The sequence below is a fragment of the Dryobates pubescens genome, chromosome 20 (assembly GCF_014839835.1).
Source record: "Dryobates pubescens isolate bDryPub1 chromosome 20, bDryPub1.pri, whole genome shotgun sequence".
NCBI classification, from domain to species: domain Eukaryota; kingdom Metazoa; phylum Chordata; class Aves; order Piciformes; family Picidae; genus Dryobates; species Dryobates pubescens.
In genome coordinates, this window is record NC_071631.1 from 21,512,430 (window position 1) to 21,535,938 (window position 23,509).

General features: G+C 47.9%; 1 protein-coding gene across 2 annotated transcripts; it reads right to left on the minus strand.

Moving 5' to 3' along the window:
- Positions 1–1,164: 1,164 nt before the first annotated feature.
- LOC104301221 (myosin heavy chain, skeletal muscle, adult-like) lies at positions 1,165–22,174 on the minus strand. Of its 2 annotated transcripts, none has more exons than XM_054170764.1 (38): positions 21,968–22,174; positions 21,735–21,878; positions 21,486–21,642; positions 20,699–20,726; positions 20,492–20,600; positions 20,243–20,335; positions 20,052–20,115; positions 19,851–19,949; positions 19,649–19,752; positions 19,424–19,562; positions 18,407–18,525; positions 18,163–18,312; positions 17,463–17,633; positions 15,750–16,059; positions 15,582–15,652; positions 13,990–14,077; positions 13,777–13,894; positions 13,286–13,409; positions 12,695–12,831; positions 12,348–12,603; positions 9,917–10,159; positions 9,639–9,815; positions 9,408–9,553; positions 9,050–9,140; positions 8,572–8,961; positions 8,218–8,344; positions 8,005–8,123; positions 4,868–5,064; positions 4,281–4,464; positions 4,029–4,194; positions 3,731–3,855; positions 3,231–3,539; positions 2,932–3,135; positions 2,536–2,661; positions 2,271–2,441; positions 2,077–2,181; positions 1,838–1,933; positions 1,165–1,420 (listed from the first exon to the last, which is right to left on the minus strand). In XM_054170764.1, exons 1-38 carry the CDS (start codon positions 22,172–22,174, stop codon positions 1,268–1,270), a joined length of 5,817 nt encoding a protein of 1,938 aa, XP_054026739.1. In that variant the 3' UTR covers positions 1,165–1,267. The 2 variants fall into 2 exon arrangements, with proteins under 2 accessions (XP_054026739.1, XP_054026740.1); XM_054170765.1 differs by having other exon boundaries at positions 15,582–15,645; positions 15,746–16,059.
- Between the last annotated feature and the right edge of the window lie 1,335 nt (positions 22,175–23,509).

A 23,509-nucleotide genomic window follows, 5' to 3' on the forward strand; every position in this document is an offset into this window, starting at 1 on the left:
CTCAGATAATCCTCCAAGGCTGTGGAACCTCCCTGCAAAGAAAGGACAGAATTTGCTCAGGAGCTGAAAGATGTTGGTTCTGTGAAGCTATCAGCTCAGGCAGATGTCTGTGAGTTTGTCTCTGACATACCTAGGCTCTGTCCAATGTCTTTCACCCAGCCCACAGGCAAGGCTGAAGGTGTTGCAACAATCCAGCTGAGATGGCTGATAACACAAATGAGACTTCACAGCAGTACTGGGCCTCTGATGTCCAGATCACGGGGCTGAATGAAGGAAAAAGTCTTTGACAGCTTCCCCCTTCCATTTTCCAGCCTCTCCTTCCAGCTTCCCAAAATTCATTGTCTGGCTCAGCCTGTGTGTTGGCCAAAATGCTGGTACAGGTGTGTGAGGAAGGCATGGGGGGGCACAGCCATCTGTTTTCTCCTGCTCTCCTGCCTGAGGCAATGCCCCGTGCAGCCTGCTGAGTGAGAGGTGACAAAGCTGACCTCTGAGCTGCTCTGCTCAGGAGCTGTGTTGCTCCCACAGAGTGTGAGAAATGGGCCTCAAGGGACAGTCCTTCCAGCATGTGGCCCCAGGCTGTGCTCAGCATTCTGCCCATGGTGGAGAAGCTAGGAGCAGGTGGTGGCACCAGCCAGGGGCATCTAGGGTAAGAGAGAAGGCAGAGCTTAGGGGCACCATCAATGTGTCATAAGAGTGCTCTGTGTGCTGAAAACCACCTCTGCCAGGGACCTGTCAGGCTTTAGTGCTGCAGGATTCTGTGACTTGTGGGAATGTACTAAGAGGCTGATGTTAGGGTTTGTAACTGCCAGGATCTTAATGCAAAGCAGGGAAAGGAGACAGGAAAGGGATCAGCCTCTCTTGCCCTTCAGCTGTGCTGAAAGGACAAAGGGAGAAATCTGTACAAAGTTTGGTAGGGCAGGAGCAGGGCAAGGAGCTGCTGGAGGAAGAAGAGAGGAGGCCAAACCATCAGCAGTCCCCACAGCAATGGCCAGCCTCTGAGTTTGTGAGTCCTCAATCCAGAGTCTGTGCCAGCTGCTCTCTTGTCCCAGCCAGGGGAAGCAGCAAAACTGCTTCTGCAGTGCAGTGTCCCAGGCTCGCTGAGAAATAAACCCCAAAGAAGAGTCTGCTCACAGGGTGCATGCAGAGGACTCTACACTCTTTATTCTCTAGACACATTGAGGGGGTACAAAGACTCTCACAGAAGAAAGTGCCCAAGGAGGTCACATTTTGTGCAGCCCTCAGGGCACTTTGCTGCCTCATCACAGCTTCACTCCTCCTCTTCTATCCTCCTGTGGAACTCGCGGCTCTTGGCCCGGAGCTTGTTGACCTGCGACTCTGCAATGTCAGCTCTCTCCTCGGCTTCCTCCAGCTCGTGCTGGATCTTGCGGAACTTGGAGAGGTTGACATTGGACAGCTCCTCCTGTGCGGGGAGAGGGAGTCGGTGGGGAGGGGCCCAGGGCCAGGGCTTCACTCCTGCTGCACATCTCAGCAGCATGGTTACAGCAGTGCCAAAATTCCCACAACCTCTTCTTACCAAACCCTCTCAGCCTGCTGCGCCACCAGCACTGTCCAGAGGATCTCCTTACAGCTGTTGCTGTGCTAATGCCACACACAGGTCCCTACACTTGCCCCCTCGTGAGGCTTCCCATTCCCCCCCTTGAGGCTTCCCATTGCCCCTCTGATTTCATTCTCAAAGGGCAATTTCCAAGCATCTCAAAGAACCTGAAGCCTTCCGTTACTGAGCTGTGGCACTTTCCAAGTTCCTTACATTCACCCCCTCAATGCCAATGCCACCCACTGGGAAGGTTTCTTACTGAGCACTCAGAGTGATACTTACAGCCTCCTCAGATTGTCTCTTGTAGGACTTCACCTTCATCTGCAGCTTGTCCACCAGATCCTGCAGCCTCAGAATATTCTTCCTGTCTTCCTCAGACTGAAGCAGAGAGCAAAGAGGAAAGAGACAGAATTATTGCTTTGTCCATGTCTTGAATTACATTGCTTTTGGAGTCCATATGAAAAGGTTTGGCTTCCTGGGGTAAGGAAGCTCTGTCAGGCCAGAGGTGTCTCCTGCCTTACCTGGTAGGTCAGCTCCTTCACCCTCCTCTCGTACTTGCGCACACCCTTCACGGCTTCAGCGCTGCGCTTCTGCTCAGCATCCACCTCCCCTTCCAGCTCTCGCACCTGCAAGGAGAAGCCCAACTTTGCAGCTTCCCTCACACCTCTCCAAGGGATCTCCTCACTCACACACCAATCCCAGCCCTACTACATACTCTGGCCTCCAGCTTCTGGATTTGCTTCCTGCCTCCCTTCAGGGCCAGCTGCTCAGCCTCATCCAGACGGTGCTGCAAGTCCTTCACCGTCTGGTCCAGGTTCTTCTTCATCCTCTCCAGGTGAGCACTGGTGTCCTGCTCCTTCTTCAGCTCTTCTGCCATCATGGCTGCCTGAGGAGAGCAAGGGGTCAAAGCCATTTTGGTGCTGGAGACACTTTGGGCAGAATTCCTCCACAATCAGCACCAAAAGGAGTCCCCAGCTCACATCAGTGATGGCCTTCTTGGCCTTCTCTTCAGCGTTCCTGGCTTCCTGGATGGTATCCTCCATTTCTCCCTGGATTTGGGCAATGTCTGTTTCCAGCTTCTTCTTAGTGTTGATCAAGCTGGTGTTCTGTGCAAAGAGAGAGTGCAGGACTTGTGTTGGGAGGCCTGCAATGCCAAACCTGCAGCCTCAGCCAAGTCTTTCCTCTTCAAGACTGAGACTCAAAACCTGGAATTCTTTTCAAAATATTGTTTACCAAATAGTGGTGGTGGTGAGAGCTGAGCATGGGCAACAGGAGAGAGGCCATTCTAGACCTCTGCCCTGCCCTACCCTCTGGCATAAAACAGCCCTCTGCTTTTGTTAGGTGGCAGCACAACTGCTTAGGCACCACAGCCAGACCTGGGTGTGGAGCAGCTGCACACGTTCCGTTGCATCCAGGAGCTCCTGCTCAGCCACTTTCCTCGACCGCTCTGTTTGCTCCAGGGCTGCCCTTAGCTCCTCAATTTCAGCCTGCAGCAGGTTTGCTCTGCGCTCCACCATGGCCACCTGCTCCTTCAGGTCCTCCTGAGTCCTGAGAGCATCATCCAGGTGGATCTGGGTATCCTGGAAAAGAGAGACAAGAGGAATTGCAAGGGGTGAGCTTGGTGCCAGAAATGTCAGCAATGATATTTCTCTGTCTGCAGCTTTGCTGAACAGACCTTGAGAACAGCCTGAGTGTTCCTCAGGTTCTTCTGTGCTTCTGCAGCCACTCTGTTGGCATGGCTCAGCTGGATCTCCATTTCATTCAGGTCTCCTTCCATCTTCTTCTTCAGCCTCAGGGCTTCATTCCTGCTCCTGATCTCAGCATCCAGGCTGCTCTGCAAGGACTCCACGATTCTGAGGTGGTTTCTCTTCATCTGGTCGATCTCCTCATCCTTCTCTGCTATCTTCCTGTCAATCTCAGCCTTCACCTGGTTGAGCTCAAGCTGGAGGCGCAGGATCTTCCCCTCTTCATGTTCCAGGGAGGCCTGGAGAAGAGGACACAAACATTCATAACAGAGATAAAGCTCCAGCTGCTCTGCAGGTAGTTAGGAACTATCTCAGGAAAGCTCAGCTGGCTGCACTCTCCGGCCAGCCCAGAGTGGGACCATGAATCTTTCAACCATCTTTCTCCTTTGCTCATATGTTGAGTGCAGACATAATGATCATGGGCATGTACCTCAGCTTCCTCCAGAGCAGCCTGGAGTTCAGATTTCTCCTGCTCAATCTGCTTCTTGACCTTCTCCAGCTCATGAATTGCCTTTCCTCCCTCGGCAATCTGCTCCGTCAGGTCAGAAATCTCCTCTGTGGGAGCAAAGACCAATGGCAGGGGCAGGCACAGAGCAGCATGGCAAGGGCCCTGCCACACCAACCTGACAGACACTTCTGTCACCTGCAGGCACACAGCCAGGTGGAACAGTGGTGGGGGTGGTGGATGGCAAGGAAGCCCATCCAGGAGCAGAGGGCCAGGCACTTACGCTGCAAGTTCTTGTTCTCCCGCTTGAGCGTTTCCAGGTGGTCCAAGGACTCCTCATAGGCATTCTTCATCTTGAACAGCTCTGTGCTGAGAGAGCGAGACTCCTTCTGGGAGGCTTCCAGCTCAGCCTGTGTTTCCTCATACTTCTGCTTCCATTCTGCCAGGATCTGAAGAGAAATGGGATGTGAGTATGGGTGTGCTGGTCAGGAGGACATGCTCTGCCCTGGAACCCCAGGGCTGGAGCCCAAAAGACCTTGTCAAAGTTCCTCTGCTTCTTGTCCAGAGCTGCACAGGCAGCATTTGATCTCTCCACATCAATCATCAGGTCCTCCACTTCATTCTGCAGCCTCTGCTTTGTCTTTTCCAGAGAGGCACATTTGGCATTGACAGCTTCAACATGTTCCTCTGCCTCCTGCAGGCGCTGTGCCAGCTTCTTCCTGGGAAGAGATAAGCACAACTCATATTGGGGCCTAAAATGAACTCTAAGATTTTCCATTTTCACCACAGTGCTGATATGCTTTGGATTATTTGGTTACCACTCTCATGGTGCAGGCTTTGTCCTCTCCATTCATCTTTCTTTCTTCTCTTCTTCTTATCCCAGGTTCTAGCTCTCTATCTGTCCCCTGCACACACCTCACACTGCCTTTCTCATCATTCCTTGTCCTGCAGCCTATTTTCCTGTTTGGTTTCTTTTCAGAACCCCACTCTTTACAGTACAGGGTTCTCTTTCATTTATCTCCTCCCTAAAATGCCACTAGGTTTTTGCCCATTGCTATCTCAGCAGTCTCTTTAGATTTCTGTTAAAGGCTTCCTCCACCCTACTCCACCTTCCCCCCGTACTTGGCCTCCTCCAGCTCCTCCGTGCGCTGGATGGCGTCCGTCTCATATTTGGTTCTCCACTGAGCCACTTCACTGTTGGCCTTGGACAGGGCTCGCTGCAGCTCCCCCTTGGCCTCCTGCTCCTCCTCATATTGCTCCCGGAGCAAGTCGCAGTCGTGGCGAGCAGACTGCAGGGCGTGGGCCAGGGCGTTCTTGGCCTGAGGGGAAAAAGATAGTGATAAAGAGTAGAAATACTCTGGGAAACGTTCTCTTATTGGCAGTTGGACACTGGATTATATCCCAGAGAAAAAGTCATTCACTGACTGCATGAAAAGAAAGAAATCAAACCAACCAACCAACAAGAACACAAAACTCCCAGGGTCTGATGTGTGGCAAAGAGCTGGGAGTCCTCCACTGACAGGGTGCAGACGGCATGACCTAATGGGATGTGTTAATTGATGACCTTGTGAATTCTTGCACACTGCCCCCCAAGCCAAGTGATGTCAAATACTGTGGCATATTAAGGCATGGGCCTATGAAGAATGCTTGGTGAGACTGGCAGTGTGGTGGGCTGAAATTAAGCCCTAACAATAAATTGCCAGGCCAGCTCAGTTGAGGGCATATAAAGCTGAATTCACATGCATCCAGAAATATGGAATTGAATGAACATGTACAAAATGTACAGTATTCACATATATTTACAATTTGCAAACAACACAGGAACCCCCCTAGACAGTACCAGGGGGTTACCAACAGCTTCCCTTTCCCTCACCTTATACTTATTGGAGAATTATTTTTTTTCCTTCCATCAGCTTCTCTAGAATAGAATTAACCAGGTTGGAAAAGACCTTCAAGATCATTGAGTCCAACCCAGCACCATCTAATCAACTAAACCTTGGCACCAAGTGCCTCATCCAGTCTCCTCTTAAACACTTCCAGTGATGGTGACTCCACCACCTCCCTGGGCAGCACATTCCAATGACCAATCTCTCTTTCTGTGAAGAACTTCTTCCTAACATCCAGCCTAAACCTCCCCTGGTGCAGCTTGAGACTGTGTCCTCTTGTTCTGGTGCTGCTTGCCTGGAATAAGAGACCAACCCTCACCTGGCTACAACCTCCCTTCAGGTAGCTGTAGACAGCAATAAAATCTCCCCTGAGCCTCCTCTTCTTCAGGCTAAGCAACCCCAGCTCCCTCAGCCTCTCCTCACAGGGCTGTGCTCCAAACCCCTCTCCAGCTATGTTGCCCTTCTCTGGACACCTTCCAGCAGCTCAATAGCTTTCCTAAACTGTGGGTCCCAGAACTGGACACCAGACTCAAGGTGTGGCCTAATCAGTGCTGAGCACAGGGCACAATGGCCTCCCTGCTCCTGATGGCCACACTGTTCCTGATGCAGGCCAGGATGCCCTTGGCCATCTTGTCCACCTGGGCACACTGCTGGCTCATGTTCAGCCTACTATGAACCAGTACCCCCAGGTCCCTCTCTGCCTGGCTGCTGTCAGCCACTCTGACCCCAGCCTGTAGCACTGCCTGGGGTTGCTGTGGCCAATGTGTAGAACCCAGCACTTAGATGTGTTCAATCTCATGCCATACAAGGTAAAAGAGAGAGAGAGAAGAGCAGAGAGTGGTTCGTTAGTACTTAGCCACAACAAAGAAACACAGCCAAGGCCAGCAACAGCCAAGCAAAAGCCAGACAGTATCTGCCAGAGCAAAGAAACCAAAAAGAGAAAGAGTTAGTTTACTAACTAGTTTGTTAATATTGTCAGCCTTTCAGAACTACAGGGTCCCCCTTTGATGTGTGAGGGGATGCCAGACCATGCTCTATCCCCACAAATGAAAAAGAGACCGTGGGGTAGGCTCAGTGGACTATTGCTGGACTTGGACACATTTACAGCAGTATAATTACACCAAGCACTACTATTTCTATAAGCAGCTAAGCTGGCATTTACAGAGGGACTTGATGAGCTATTTTTTCCACTCTAATTAAAATACAAACAATCCATTTTAACCTTCCCTAACAAACCTATTTCTTGTGGTCCTAACCCACTATGATGCAGATATGGCCTCCATCCTGCACATGCTTCAGCACAGTTTGTAGGATTGACAACTAGAGAACATAAAAGGCTTTTGCTACCCCTTCCTGAGTGGACATACCCACCCTAAGGTGCCCAAAACTCTTTGGCAATCAATGTTTGCATTTTCAATAGCCAGCTGTTTAAACATCAGCTCTCTTGCTTGGTCATTTTCAACTTGCTTCTCCAAAGTATCTTTCAGATGATCAAGAAATTGCATAGAAGGCTCTTGAGGTCCCTGCTTTATGTTGACAAATGTTTGCCTTTGTTTACCAGCATCAGGCACTGCTTTGATTGCTCCAGTCTTGTCATCCTTCATAGCAGAGTTCCAGAGCTGAACTCTGATCTTATCCCAGGCTCCTGGATCATATAAGGTCTGGCTGGTAATAGAGGGGTAGTGTTTACTAGCTCATAAAAGCATTTGTTGAAGAGCCAAGTTGCTGATAGCTTTCCCATGTTTCTTAAAGCTTTTCTGAAAGGCTCCCAGGACAATTTTCTGTTCCTGAGTTAGGTTATTCCCCCTCATTCTCGTTCTCAGCCACTTGCCATTCATGCAGCAAGAGGTAATTGTTGTGTGCACGTCTATGTGTTTCCTTTCAACACCTCTTTCCCCTTTAGTTCAGCTGAGCTATGCCACTGGAGACAGCAAGTCTTCTGGTGCCTGATTCAGCACACCACTTGTGGCATACTAAGGCATGGAGCCCTGAAGAATACTTGACAAGACTTGCAGAGAGCTCAAAGAGTGGCCAGGATCCATTTGATTATGAGAATACCCTCGGCTTATATACACTTCAGCAACAGCACAAAGCAAGCCTGTTTCTAGCAGTACTTTTCCATCCTAGCAAAACAAAACTTATCTAAACAGTCACTGGTTGAGCATTTCAAAGCCACTTGCACTACTGAGCTCAACGACAGACGTTCACTATCTCATCCGCTTTCTGCCTTAGCACCTCCCACGGTTTTGTTTTACTGAGCATGTCTTTATGAGTTTCTTTATCAGAACACTGTTTCAGACTCAAAAGTGATCAACTCTTTTTCTTCAGTCCCCACAAAATACCCATTTCCTATGCAACATGAGAGAGCTTCACCTTTATCTCTTCCTCTAGTTGCCGCTTCAGCTCTTCAATCTGCTGGGTGAAAGCCTGCTTCCCTCTGGACAGCTGAGAAATTAAACCATCCTTTTCCTCCACCTGGCGTGAATATTCACCTGCAAAAGTTTGTCATTATGAAAACATTTCCTCAGCCAAGAGAGACATTTAGGGAAGTCCTCTATTTCCAAACTAGAGAGGGAAGTTCCATACCAGATTCTGTCTGCAGACGAGCTCGCTGAGCACTGAGGTCGCTGATCATGCGCTGATTCTGCTCCTCCTTTGACTTATATTCATTCAGTTGGTCCTCCAGAGTGCGACACATTTTCTCCAGGTTTGCCTAGGTGCCAATCACAGACAAGAAAATAGACTCAATACCTCAACCCTGCCTTAGTTGCCATAGGATGGGATGATGTGTCCAGAAGACAATTTCTATATCTGGGGCCTATGAGCCCTATAGTTCTATACAGGAGATCTGGAGAATACAGCAATACTATGACCTGATAAGGGAAGACCAAACACAACAATTGCACTGTCTTTGATATACTAATAAAAGTTATTGCATACCTTGGCTTTGGAGACAGACTCCATGTTGCTGGCCAGGTCGTCAATCTCCATCTTCAGCTCACTCTTCTCCTTCTCCAGCTTCTGCTTCACCCTCTGCAGGTTGTCGATCTGCTCCCCAAGCTCAGCGGTGCTGTCCGCGTGCTTCTTCCGCAGGGCGGCAGCCGTGGCCTCGTGCTGCAGCGTGGCCTCCTCCAGGTCACGACGCATCTTCTGGAACTCTGCCTCACGCTTCTTGTTCATCTCAATCTGAGCTGATGTAGCTCCTCCTGCCTCTTCCAGGCGCTCACTGATCTCCTCCAGCTCCCGGGAGAGGTCAGCTCGATGCTTCTCTGCTTTTGCCCGAGAGGTTCGCTCGGCCTCAATTTCCTCCTCCAGCTCCTCAATGCGAGCCTGGGGAACACGAGAGACCCTTCACACCCATGGCCTTCTCCTGCCTGACCTGAGTCTAGGTGAAAGAGGGGAAGCAACAGAGACTTGCCTGCAGCTCCTTGATCTTCTTCTGTAATTGGATACCTAGAAGCTGCTCATCCTCGATCTTGCTCTGGATCTGGCTGATCTCAAAGTCTTTCCTTTGGGCAAAGCAAACCATAGAATCAAAGACTGAATCACAAAATGGTCTGGGTTGGAATGCACCTTAAAGATCATCTATTTCCAAACTCCCTGCCATTGGCAGGAACACTTTCCACTAGACCTGGTTGCTCAAGGCCTTGTCCAACCTGGCCATGAAAACCATCCTGAGCAATCTCATCCATTGTCTCACCACCATCATTTTAAAACCCAAAGGAAAGAGACAAGTTCAGCAGCGCAGTGCTCAGCTGCCCCACAGCCTCACTTACTTCTTCAGTTTCTCTTCCAGCTGCTGCTTATCATTTTCCAGGTCCATGATGCTGTCATGGGCCAGCTTCAGATCTCCTTCCAGTTTCCTCTTGGCTCTCTCCAGGTCCATGCGCAGTTTCTTCTCTTGCTCCAGGGACCCTTCCAGCTAAAGACAAGAAGGCCATCAGTGCTCTGCCACACAGCTCAAACTCCATACCTGTCCTCTTCTTGCTCGTTGCCTGTGTGCTTACATCGTCCACTTGCTGCTCCAGCTTGGTTTTAGCTTTGGTCAGAGTGTTGACTTTGTCCTCCTCTGCCTGCAGGTCATCCAGTGTCTGCTGATGAGCCTCTTGGAGAGCTTTCTTCTCTTTTGTCAGCTTCACAATGGTCTCGTCCAGAGCTGCCATCTCCTCTGTCAGGTTTTTCACCTTGAAGAAGAAAGGAACAAACGCAGATAAAAAAGATTGTTTTAAACCTGAATGGCAAACCAGAAGTCTTCCCTGTGAGAGTGACCCCTCCTGCCTCATACCTTGTTCTCAGTGGCATGCTTTTCCTTCTCCACCTTGGCCAGTGTTAACTCCAGGTCATCAATATCTTTCTTCAGCTCTGAGCATTCATCCTCCAGTTTTCTCTTCTTGGCTGTCAGCTCAGCATTAATTTCCTCCTCCTCCTCAGCCCTTTCAGTTATTTCTTTAACTTTGGCTTCCAGCTGGATTTTGTTTTTGATGAGCTGGTCACACCTCTCCTCAGCATCAGCCAAAGCATCCGCTTCCTGGTGGGCAAATGCCGTGTTTAGGGATATGTGTTTTGTGGGAACATCAACACGCCTACCTTCATAGGTTACAGTTCTGGAGAGCAGTTTTGGAGTTACGATTTAGCTTTCATCCCAGCAGTATGACATGCAATCTTGAGTTGATTTCATGTTGTTGGTTTTCAAACAGCCAGATGGGAAAGCTAAAAGCATATAAAATCTTTTTCCATTTACATGAAGGCCTGAAAACTTACACCTTTGTGCAAGGTGTGGAATCCAATACCATCCCATAATATCAACTGGGAGAACAAAGTACAAATCTTTGGGTTTAGCCATAGGAATGTCTCCCACAGCTGCAATGTGCTGAGTGATGCCTGGGCGTAACAGTCACGCTCACAGCATTTCTGTGGTTTTCCTTTTTCATCCTTTCTGGAGCAACTGTCTCTGACTTAGGTTTCTGTTGCCACAACCCAGTCCCACTCAGCAGCTGGGAGCTTTGGCTTTTCTCTCTCAGACCCTCATAAACTACAAAGAAAAGGAATAGCTGGAAAATTGGCCTCTAGGCTGCTTTTTGTGACAGATGTCCTGTGACATTTGTTGTATTGTGTATCAAGTTTCAGTCTGGCAGAACTAACATGGAAGAGAAAAGATAATTTTAGAAGGGAGTGGGGGTTTTCTTTTTTTTACTATAGAAGATTCTTCAGAAAGGGGGAGCATCTGCATTTCCCTGAATGCCCCACAGACTGCATAGCAGTACTTTGAGGATCCACTCAATTCTGTGAATGATGTGCTTTAGAAACCACAGCATTACAGCACAGCAGAGCAGCCCTGGAGGAAAGGCCTTGGGGGTGCTGGTGGAGGAGAAGCTCAGCAGGAGCCAGCAGTGAGACCTTGCAGCCCAGAGAGCCAAGCAGAGCCTGGGCTGCAGCAAGGGAAGTGTGGCCAGCAGGGCCAGGGAGGGGATTCTCCCCTTCTGCTCCGCTCTGCTCAGACCACAGCTGGAGCTGTGTCCAGTTCTGGAGCCTCTATTACAGGAAAGATCTAGTGGCACTGGAAGGTGTCCAAGGAAGGGCCACGAGGATGAGCAGGGGGCTGGAGCTGCTCTGCTATGGAGACAGACTGAGAGTTCAGTTTGAAGAGGAAAAGGCTCCAAGGAGACCTTCTTGTGGCCTTCCAGTATCTGAAGGGGGCTACAAGAAAGCTGGGGAAGGATTTTTTGGGTGTCAGGGAGTGATACAACTGGGGTGACATGTTAAAAAACTAGAAATGGGGAGATTCAGATTGGATGTGAGGAAGAAGTTCTTCCCCATGAGGGTGGTGTGAGAACCACCCCTGGAGGTTTTTGCAGCCAGGCTGGACGTGGCTCTGAGCAACCTGCTGTAGTGGCAGGGGGGCTGGAACTGGCTGATCCTTGAAGTCCCTTTCAACCCTCACAATTCTGTGACTCTAGGCACCATAAAGTTTTATGTAATGATTCTGAGAGATTTAAGAGGGTGAGGAGAAATACTGAATTCTGTTTCCTCTCAGTTAGCTCAGAATTACAACCTACAATCCAAAGTTTTCTTGCTTAATTGGACAATAAGGGGAGGAAAAAAATTTCCTTTTAACTTGTCTTAAGAATTCCTAATCCTGTGTGTCTAAGAATAGGCATGTGGAGTTTTGGAGAGGTAGGAAAAATTACTAGAAGGACAAACATTATCCTAATAAATTAATTTTTCCTGAGGGAGAGTAGGTTTAGACTGGATCTCAGGAAGAAGTTCTTCAGTACAAGGGTTGTGAGACCCTGGAACAAGTTGCCCGAGGAGATTGTGGATGCCTCCTCCCTGGGGGTGTCCAAGGCCAGGTTGGATGAGGCCTTGAGCAGGTGAGTGTGGTTGAGAGGTGTCCCTGCCCAAGGTGGGGAGGCTGGAGGGGATCATCTCTGAGGTCCCTTCCAACCTGAGCCATTCTGTGACTGCTCTGATGTGATTTAACTGAATGTAAATGAAAGAGACCTCAGCATATGCCATGGAACTCTCTCACCTTGTGATTTCCTGAGCACAGCCTCCCGACAGTTGTATTGAAGCTAGTAGTATTTTTAAGAGCATCACTTAATGACCTGCAGTTGAATTGGATTAAATTGTGCTTTCTGTGTATCTTTTGCAAGTGTATTAACTGTCAACCTGATAGTCATAGCTCTAGTAGGGTGATGCACACAGGTAGTACTCACAGCCTGCACTTGCAGCTGCAGGTCATTTTTCTCCTGCACCAGTTTCACCATTTTCTCCTCCAGCTCCTTCCTCTTGGCCTCAGACTTTGCAAGCTCTTCCTTGGTTTTCTCAAACTCTTGCTTCATGTTGGCCATCTCCTTCTCAGACTCTGCACTCTTCAGCAAGGGCTTGATCTTGAAGAAGAGCTTCATCCAGGGCCAGTGCTTGACGTTCATGAATGCACGGATGTTGTACTGGATGCAGTAGATGGACTCCCTGAGAGGTAAATCAGATTAATTGTTAAATATTTAGACCATGAGGATGTGGTGAGACCAATACAGTGAAGCTGACTTGAAGCAATGTCTACCTTCTCTCCACCATTCTCTGGTACTCCACTCTCGCCAGGAAGCCTCTGCACCTGGCCTGTGTGCGGGTGATGAGCTGTGCCAGCTTCTCATCTCTCATCTCTTCCAAGAGGCCTATCATGCCAGCTTTGAAGAACACCTTAGGTAGGAACATGAAAATAGGTGCAGTGTATCTGTTTGCTGCTCAGCATAGCTGAATACATTGTGCCCCATGGCAGATCAGGTGAGAAGTTAAGCAAAAGAGCAAAAGCCTAAAGAATGTGTGCAGTGATGGACCCACTTTTATGTCTCCAAGCTCGCAGTCACCTGCCGTTAAGGCACAAGAACAGCCAGACATTTTGCCTTGGTTTTTATTAACCCTTGCTTCTTTTGTTCTAGACCTTTGTCTTAAATAAGGAACCCATAATTAGTCCTTAATTAAATAATCCTAGGGCAAACAATGTTTGTTTTATTCAGGTGCCACAGCAGTAAGTACTTAGCTGATTTCTTTCATATACATTAGTTAATCATTTCCTGTACTGTCTGGAGAATCTGAGTACCATTCTCAGCCATGCAAACCAGCACACAATACTTGAAAAAAACAGTTCTCATACCTTGGTGTGACCAAATTTGTACTGGGTGTGGTCTATATCAATGGACCCAAGAAGCTTCTCACAAGCCTTCTTGCTGTCAATGAACTGTCCCTCTGGGATGGCACTGGCGTTCAGCACTTTGTATCTGGGGGATAAAACAGAAAGGCTTGCATTGGACTCAATGACCTTAAGGGTATTCTCCATTTAAGGGGACTCTATGATTCTATGACTATACAGGGGTCTGATGTTGAGAGCAATTGGCTGATGCACTGCAAGGAAGAACCTAAGAACTGTTAGTTAGTTGGCAGTGCTACTAAACAGAAACTTCAGAGAAGGCTCCAGTCACCAGAGATGAAAAATTGCACAAGCTACACGAGATCACAGGATCACAGGATGTTAGGAGTTGGAAGGGACCTCTGGAGATCTTTTAGTCCAAGCCCCTGCCAGAGCAGGACCACAGAATCTAGTCCAGGTTGCACAGAAACACATCTAGTAGGGGAGGGAAGTCTGACCTCTGTTTGAAGTCAGCATAGAGGACTCTGTTGGGGAATCCCTTCCTGCAGATGCGGATCCCTTCCAGCACACCGTTACAGCGCAGCTGGTGCAGCACCAGCTCATGCTCCATGGCACCTGGCAATTCAGAGCACAGACAGAAGTAAATACTCTGGAACACAGGCTGGAAGAACTGCACCACATTGAGAACCTTCTGTATGTGAGTCTCTTACCAGGTGTTTTTGTTTCATTTGGAATGATGCAGCGCACAAAATGTGGGTGAGTGCTCCTTAGATTGGTCATCAGCTTGTTCAGGTTCTCCTGGGAGGGTCATTAACAGAAGTTTTTATTACTGAATGTAATTTCCACTGTGAGCAGCAAGCCTTCTGAAATGAGATTGTGAGCTACCAGACCAAAGCTAGCTTACAGAATCTTGACCTGAGGCCCCCTGCTCCAGTTTTTCTGGGTTTCCACAGATCTTCGCTGTTACTAGCTTGATGCATAAAGCTCTTCTAATTAATCTGTAGGAGATACTGTACTCTTAAATCTACAACTGTAATGCATTTCAATGACTCCAGTGGAATGCCTTCATCAGGTCTTATATCCATCTTCCACTGGCTGTACCTAGAGAGATAAGCTGGCACCCCAGGAGGCAGTTTGAGCCATACTACAGAGTGCATTTAAGATGGGGCACTTGAAGAGCACCACACAGAACTCTCCTGGTTTCCCCACTGAAAGCAGAAGGAAGAGATGACAAACTCAGCCTGTCATGGCTGAGTTTTATCTGTCTAGACTACATGTGTGCCTTGTAAGGTGAGAATAAAGCCAGGTGAATCCCAGCCTTGGTTTGTAATTAACATCTGTATACTTATTTATAAGCAAGTGCTGCCTATGATTGTTGGAGGGAAGCAGCTGCCTTCAGAGGACATCCTGCAAGACAGAGATTAAGCTGCCAAAACATGAAGATGTCTAAACACCAACATGTCTGCACAGGAGGGAGAGTGGAAGGAAGTCTGAAAACGTAAGAGAAATGCAACCCACATGCAGCAAATTGTCTTTCTGCTATAACATTGCCTCTTAAACTCTTCAGGCCTTTGAACAGAGACTTATGGCACTAGTTTGGAGTGTCACATGCTAGCAGTAACTGCCCGCTTGCAAGGCCGAGGTACTGCAGGTACAACTCTATTTCTTGCCCTGTTTCAGAGCACTGGCTGGAGGCTGTCAGGTGATAAGGAATCATATGACAGCAGATGTGTAGAAGAAACTAGGCTGAGGCAGGGAGTCCTAAATGAAGGGTGAATATGCTAAGACTTAAGTATTTCTCCTGGCAAAAGTGTATGGAACAGCCAGCAGCAGGACCTGGTTATGACAAAGAACTGCCAAGCATCTGACATCTTAAAAATCCATAGTCCAAGGAGTGGTGATACTTCAGCTAGAAGCGATTGATCCCTGAACCATGGAGAAAAACTAGAGAGCAAACAGGTCGTGCTCCAGACCAGTGGGCAGAATGTTGTTAAAGGGCAATAAAGGATGTGGGAGCCAGAGGTGGGCATCAGAAGGAAATCTGGCACAGGTTAGATCTATCTCAGAGGTTTTCTGTATGACATTCTTCCATCTAGAACATCCTCCTGGGACAAGGGGTTCAACAGGAACCTTGTGCATTCAGTAGAATGAAGCATAATTAGATCACTGTGGATTTATCTGTGGCAAAATGTGGACCAACAACTTTACAGTCTTTTACCACAACTAAGCCAGGAAAAGAGAAGACATTTGAAATGGTGACCTTGCTCCCCAGCTCAGGAAGAAATACTGAACTCTACTGTACCCGGAACAGAGCAGAGACAGTCTGGAAGGAAGAACCCTTCTTCTTGGCACCCTTCTTGCCGGCACTAGCCTCTGCAAAATTGAAAATAAATAGAACAGGGCTTAGATTTTTTATTTTGCCTTTTATGATTCCTTTTGGAAGTTTTACAGCAAGGAGAATAGAACCAACCTGCATCTGCTCCACCATAGTTGGCAAAGAGCAAGGCCAGTGTCTTCAGGGATGATTTCTGGTACAACCCAATGACAGTTTCATTCAGAGGGTCCTTGTTCTTCTCCAGCCAGCCAGTGATGTTGTAGTCCACAGTGCCAGCATAGTGCACCAGGGAGAAGTGAGCCTCAACCTTCCCTTTGGTAGGTTTGGGCTTCTGGAAGTTGCTGGACTTGCCCAGATGCTGGTCATAGAGCTTGTTCTTGAAAGAGGTGTCAGTTGCCTTGGGGAACATGCACTCCTCTTCCAGGATGGAGAAGATGCCCATGGGCTGGGAAAATGCAGAAAGGAGACTTTGTAATTTCCTTTTCAGGGCAGTAATGATTTTCACCCAGGCAGATAAAGCTGAGAGACACATCAGAATTCATTATTATTCAATTACATTTTCAGCTAGAAAGTGAGATTAAACATGCTGATAGTTGCATTTTTTAACACCAAATAAATAATAAAAGTTAATGGAAATCTAGTTAATTTGTATTGAGAATGTGCTTTGTAAGATCAGAGCACTACCTTCTTATCCAGAGACTCTCAATGTTTTGTGTTAGCCAAACTGAACATGAGCCAGCACACAGCCTTGCAGCAAAGGCAGCCAACTCATCGTGAGCTGCACTAGGAGTGTTGCCAGGAGCACAAGGGGTCTCATCCTCCCCCTTTACTCTGATCTACTGTGTCCAGTTCTTGGCTCCTCAGTAGGAGAGAGACATGGACATTGTGCAGTGAGGCCAGTGACAGGCCTCACTGCACAGACAGAGTGGAACAGACAAGGAGAAGCTGAGGGAGCTGGAAAGAGAGAAGGCTCTGGGGGTTCTTATCTATTTGTATAGCTAACTGGAGTGGATAAAGAAGACAGAGCTAGAGGCTTCTCAGTGGTGTCCAGTGACAGGACAAGTTGGAACGTGCATGAAATGTCATTTAAACCAAAGGAAAAACCACTTCTTTACCATGAGGCTGGGCAAAAGTTAGAACAGGTTCCTCAAAGTATCTGTGGAGTCTCTACCCCAGGAGACATTCAAAATCTAACTGGGTGTGACTCTGAGCAACCTGCTTTAGTTGAACATCCTTGACCAGAGAGGGTAGAGCAAGCAGTCTACAGAGCTGCCTTCAAATGTCAGCACTTTTGTGATGCTGTGATTCCAGCATCCTGTGGTTCTACCATCTGACCATCCTGCCACCCACTGCGCTTGCAACCCATGTGCAGAGCAGCCACTCTCTTGTTGTCAGTGTGGCTGCAGGCACAGGTCAGTGTGACTGGGTGCTGCCAGTCATGCATGGCCATCTTTTCTGCTACTTCTGCAAAGATGCAGCTTCTCTGCTGTACAAACCCAAGTCTTTTAGAGCAGAAAGGTGTGGAGGACACACTGACATGGAAACTGACTCTATCTGTACTGGAGGAACACTCTCACTGGGAGTTGAACAATCTTTTGGCACTTGCAATCAGCAGAGACTTGCTGCCACAAAGATGTGTGGAGTCTTCTCCATGTCTCATTTGATAGGAACAAGAAAACCCACAGAACAATGCACGTTTGTGGTGGGCACAGCCTCAAACGGTCACAACGTTGAACAGCGCAAGCTGTGTGGTGGGCCTTGGACATAGAAATACAAGTTCCCTTTGGAAAATGAGACCAAGGAATTATAGAATTTTCAGGCATGAAATGCACCTGAACAAGAAGATACCTTCTCAATGAGCTCGATGCAGGCAGCCAGGTCCATCCCAAAGTCAATGAATGTCCACTCAATGCCTTCCTTCTTGTACTCCTCCTGCTCCAGCACGAACATGTGGTGGTTGAAGAACTGTTGCAGTTTCTCATTGGTGAAGTTGATGCACAGCTGCTCAAAGCTGTTGAACTGCAAATCAAATAAGAAAGGCTCATGTCTGCAAGATGCAGCAAGAGTTACAGAACAGTAAAGCAGCTGTCGTGGCTTGGTTGTCAAATGTGTTCATTTCCTCAGACTGTCTATGTGATACAGCAGAGAAATGAATCAAAGTAATTGTCCACAGGAATATTGGGGTTTTTTCATTAATACAAGTGTGAAGATAAAATCTCTTCCCTGTATAATCTGAGACCAAATTACAGGAAGAATGAAAAACCACCAAACTTAGGCTTATCTAGATAGGTATTTTTTGTGCTGTCTTGATCATTTAAACCAAGGAATCTTTTCTAATTGAACCATTCTCTACTTTTGAATTTGCACCTCTTGAAATAAGGCAGTTCCTTTCAAAGGTCATTTTTTCACTTGTGACCAAAAATAAGAAGGCATAAAGCTGCAAGTAACTGTGTGATGATGTTACATCCCCTTTTAAAAGATGTCTGAGAGGGATTATAGTGTTCAGCTGTTACTTCCAAATAGCTTTTACAAACTCCTCATGCCTTACATCAAAGATCTCGAAGCCAGCAATGTCCAGCACACCAATGAAGTACTGCCTGGGCTGCTTGGTGTCCAGCTGCTGGTTGATGCGAACAACCATCCAGAGGAACATCCTCTCATAGACAGCCTTTGCCAGGGCGCCAACTGCATTGTGCACCTGTAAGGAAAAGAAATGCCTGGAGTTAGCACATAGAGCAGAGTCAGAAGGATTTTAGTTCAAAACTGGCTTCAGATTACCACATGTTCATTACCTGCTGTGCAGTTTGACCTTTGGTCACATATTCGTTCCCGACCTTGACTCGGGGATAGCAGAGGGCCTTGAGCATGTCAGCTGAATTCAGACCCATCAGGTAGGCAGCCTTGTCAGCCACTGAGACCACAGATGAATAAAGGAAGACCTTAGTGTCACAAAAACTTTGACTTTTGGAGTACTCCCTACAGGCTGCAGGGTTCGGGTTTCTGGCCTTTGAAAGCTTTTGCTTCACTCTTACAGAGGGAATCTCAGTAACATCGGAGCCATCATTGTCCATGCAGAGCTTTTCTGAAGTAATTGCTATTCTATAGTCTCCATGCAGAAAGTAGTGATGAACCCCCCTGATAGAACCCCCCTGGCACAAAACTGAAAGCTGCAGCTCCCCAGTCTGAGTGTTTGTGGCACACTCCTATCTCAGGAGCTACTGATCTGCATTCAGGTGATCATAACCACCCAATATTTAGGGAACAGAAAGAGGATGTTGCAGAGAGACTCAGAGTCTACAACCCTTTCTGAACTTTGGTTTCTGGGTTCTCACTGGGTTTCATCCCTTACCTACAGTATTTCCAGCCTGTCCTTTAAGAGGAGCCACTGCTCAGAGAGCTGGAGACATGGGTTGTAAATCCTGCTCTAACAAAGGGGAGAGATCAAATACACCTCACACCAGAGTTCCCTGAGCATCTGAACATGGTCCCCCTCATCCTGTTAGAGCTGAGACACTTGGCTGCTTCACAGTTGCAAGCCATGTTCCAACAAAGCTGTGATGGAAAATGTTAAAGGAAACCCATCCATGCTGCCGACTTCCAAGGACACTTTGAACTATCAATTGTTAATAGCATGAGGTAGAACAATCCTGAGATAAAGAACTTCATGTGCTGATAAGAGGATAAGGGAGAGGATTTTTTTCCATCTTACTACTTTTCTTGAGATCCTAACATCCAAGAAAGAACAACCTTAGCTGTCTGTCACATCCATAGTGGCTTACAGGAGGGTTAATGATTGACTTTGCTGGTACCTTCTGTGCCCTCAGGCTCTGCCTGCTCCTCTCTTGGTTTCTGCTTGAACTTCAGGTTCCCGTAGTGCATGACAGCCCCTGTCAGCTTGTAGATGGCTGTCTTCTCCTCAGCAGAGAAGCCCAGGATGTCAATGGCACTCTGGTAACACAATCAGAAAAGTGAAATATTTGCATATTACACAGTGTATGACCTGTGCCCATTGACCTGTACTGCCAGTGACTTACATCTGTAGCCATCAGCTCCTCCTTGTCATCAATGCTGGGAACAGTGATCTCACCTTGACTCACAAAAGGAAAGTCATATGGGTTGGTGGTGATGAGGAGCATTTCTGAAAACAAAGGGATTCATGGGTTAAATGCCATTGGTTCTGTAATGCACTTTAGTGTTGCTCAGTGAGCTTCCAGGTTGTTCAGTGATGTCTCCTACCAATCAGCTCTGGCTTCTTGTTGGAGGTAACCTGGTAGAAGATGTGGTAGCTTCTTTCTGCCTTCAGCTGGAAAGTGACTCTGGACTTCTCCAGCAGATCTGACAAAGATGGCAGAAAGAGTTAGGCACAAGAACACAGGGGTCCCACTGCATGAGTGGGAACTTGGTAAGGAGCATGATGAGGTCTGGGGAGTCTCTCACAAGTTTCAATGTCAGCAGAAGCCAGTTTGCCTGTAGCTCCAAAGTGGATTCTGATGAATTTGCCCTGTTAAGGAGAAGCAGCAGCATCTCAGCCTGGCTGCCTTTCATCACCATGTGCCTATGTGAGAATGCCACTAGCCCATGACTACTGCTCTGCTGAGGAGGGATTTGTGTGCAAAGCAACAACTCACAAAGCGAGAGGAGTTGTCATTCCTCACGGTCTTGGCGTTGCCAAAGGCCTCCAGCAGGGGGTTGGCGCTGATGATTTGATCCTCAAGCGTGCCCTGCAGGATGGTCATTAGTGGAAGTCATGTTAGGAACAGAGAATGCATGGATTCAAGCTAATATCTGCTAATTAACTCTTTGATCCGCAGTCACTCATGCAGGGTGATCATTGTTCAAGGACATGTTGAATGGTCAGCCTGTTGTTCCTGACTCACCTGCATTTTCCCAGGCTCCTCCTTCTTCTTCTCCCCACTGGCTGCAATTGTTGCAAAGTACTGGATGACACGCTTGGTGTTCACAGTCTTGCCTGCACCGGATTCTCCACTGTCAAAGCAAAGGGAGAAGCAGAGAGCCTGGGGTCAGGCAGGAGGTCCCCTGGCACCGGGCAGCCCCGCAGGGACCCGAGCAGGGAGGGTACCTACGTGATCAGGATGGACTGGTTCTCCCGATCTGTGAGAGGCAGAGTGAAAGACACTGTTAGCAGTTGTCCTGTGTAATGCTAAGCTGAACAAGAAGTAAAGCTGTAAATGGAAGCTGGGGATTCTTCAGAAAGTACAAGAGCAGTAATTCAAGTAGTGCAGGACTACCTGATTCCCTTCCAGATCACAGAATCATAAAATTATAGAGTTGTTTGAGTTGGAAAAGGTCTTTAAGATCAACCACTCTTAACTCTGCCAAGGCTGGCGGTAAACCATGTCTCTCAGCACCACATCTCTGTCTTTTAAACACCTCCCGGGATGGGGATTCAACCACCTTTCTGGGGATGAGATTTTGTGCTTGAGAACTCATAGAAAGTACAAACTCAAATGGAAGCACAGAGCTCCCAGAGCCACATGGTCCTCACACAAGCTCTATGCCCACCTGCCCTTCACACAGTTCTCAGCAAGAAATCCAACCCAGCTGCCTACCTGTGTGCAAGCAGAGGTTATATGGAACTGGGATTCCTGTCCCCTCCGTGCAAAATGTAGCAGTCAGATAATGTTTGTGCAGTGCAGAGTGTTGGGTTTCATACAATAAAGTGCAAACAAGACACAGTGCTGAGCCCAGGCAAGCTTCTGGGTCAGTTTCACTGCAAATTAATTCCTGCATAACTCAATCAAGTTCTCAGACAAACATCTCTGTGATGTTTGTAGCTGGCTTGTCACATGCTCCAGGGAGATCAGTGAGGTTTCTGGGTTCAGATTGCTGTGAGGGATGTCAAGGACTCACCAGTCAGCATGAACTGATAGGCATTGTCAGAGATGGAGAAGATGTGTGGAGGAGCCTCCTGGCGCTTCTTGCCTCGGTAGGCCAACACCACCTCCGGGTTGTACACCGGCAGCCACTTGTAGGGGTTGACAGTGACACAGAAGAGACCCGAGTAGGTCTGTGGGGAAGGGAGACAGCAGGTTGGCTTCCCCTCAGCCTGGCACAGCAGATGCTGCTGGCACCCAGAGGCAGACTGCTGCTGCTACTTACGTAGATCATCCAGGCTGCATAACGCTCTTTGAGGTTGTACAGCACGGCGGGCTCGTGCAGGTGGGTCATCATGGCCATGTCCTCGATCTTATCGTACTTGGGAGGGTTCATAGGGAAGATTTGATCATCCTTCACGGTCAGGGTCTGTCAGAGGAAGAAGGAGATGCATGTATGTCAGATGAGAGCTGAGGGTGGGAATCAAATGGTGTCCTTCAGCTTTGTTTTTCACTCACCTCTCCACCTTCAGTCTTGACGGTGACCTTCCCTGATTCTTTGCTCTGGATTGTCCCTTTCACAAAGGATTCTTTAGGATGAGCCACGAAGACAGATGTCTTGGCATCAAAGGGCTTGTTCTGGGCTGCAATTCTCTCCTTCTCTGACTTGCGGAGGTAAGGAGCAGCCTCCCCAAAAACAGCCATCTCGGCATCTCCGGAGGCCATGGCTGCACCTCACAGAAGGCACGACACGAGAGGACTCTAATAGAGAGGAACAATAGGGCACTGGGTATTGACATCTGGTCTGTAAGGCTGGGGGGCGGAAATCTACCCTGTGCCTTGGCTTCCTCCATAATCTGAGTATTGAAGCATCTAACATGAGCTACCTAGGGACTCGAGGTCACTCTGGAAAGTAAGAGCTGTTCATTGAGGGACTCCAGGTCTCCAAACATTTCAGTGAGTAACTTTGAATGACCTTTTAGAACTGTGGGTTTGGTGTTGTAAGAATGATGCGTTCATAAGAAAAGAGTGGATGTGCTGATCAAGGTTCACTAAGAGATGGGTGTTAGGAACAGAAGCAGAGGTAGGACATCTTGTTACAGGGAGGAACAGTGAGGAAACCTTTCTGAGAAGCTGTAGGTTAGGTGACCTACAGTCTTGGAAAACATTGCATCTGTGAGCAGAAAGGCAGTGGGAAAGTAATGAATTTTGCCAGTGAGGTTGTCGACTGGAAGCAAAGGTCCTGCCCTTTCTGACCTTTTCCTATCCTGCCATATTTTCTTTGCTGTATGCAAAGAGCATTTCAGTCCTGACTTGGGTGAAATAAAACACAAGCACTGAAACTGGAGTGGCCAAATCTGTTTTAAGGTCCCAAATAAATATTTAGTGGGGAATAAAAAAACAACATCTAGGAACAGGTGAGCTCTCCACATTAATTTAAAAAGAAGGAAAACAAGAGAGTATTCCTTCAGAGAGTATTCCTGTGAAGTTTTATTTGATTTAACCAACTCCCTTTGAAAGTTCTCTAGCTGCATTACTAAAATCTGCTCCCTCTTCATTCAGGAGCTGATCAGTGGGGTCGTTTGGTTTGGTCTCTTTTTTGCCTGGAGTGAGAAAATGGGTCTCCAAGAGAGCTCTGGCATTTTCCAGAGGTGGTTAGGAGGTCTGTGTGCTCAGATCTTTCATTCAGTCATACATTCTCCAGGAGAATGCAGGATTTTGTCCTTTTTCCTTCTGGGCTCCTCTTGGTCCAGTTCTCCTGGCACCACAGCTGAGATGGGAAGCCAGCACTCCTCACTCCATTAGGTCAGTTAAGCATCAATGAAGAGTTTCCCCATGGGGATTTTCTGGTCTGCCCTCAGTAGTCAGAGACTTCAAACACAGCCACTGGAAAACCTTGAGCACCCCACCAGCTTCTACTGTAATCACACTAGATTTGAATATAGGGTGAAATAGTGACCATTCCAGGAATCCCACCCAGAAGGATGTCTCTCAGAATTAGTAAATTGGGTCCTTACCTCTTGTGACACCAGGTGGGTGGCTTGCAGGCCGGCAGCTGCT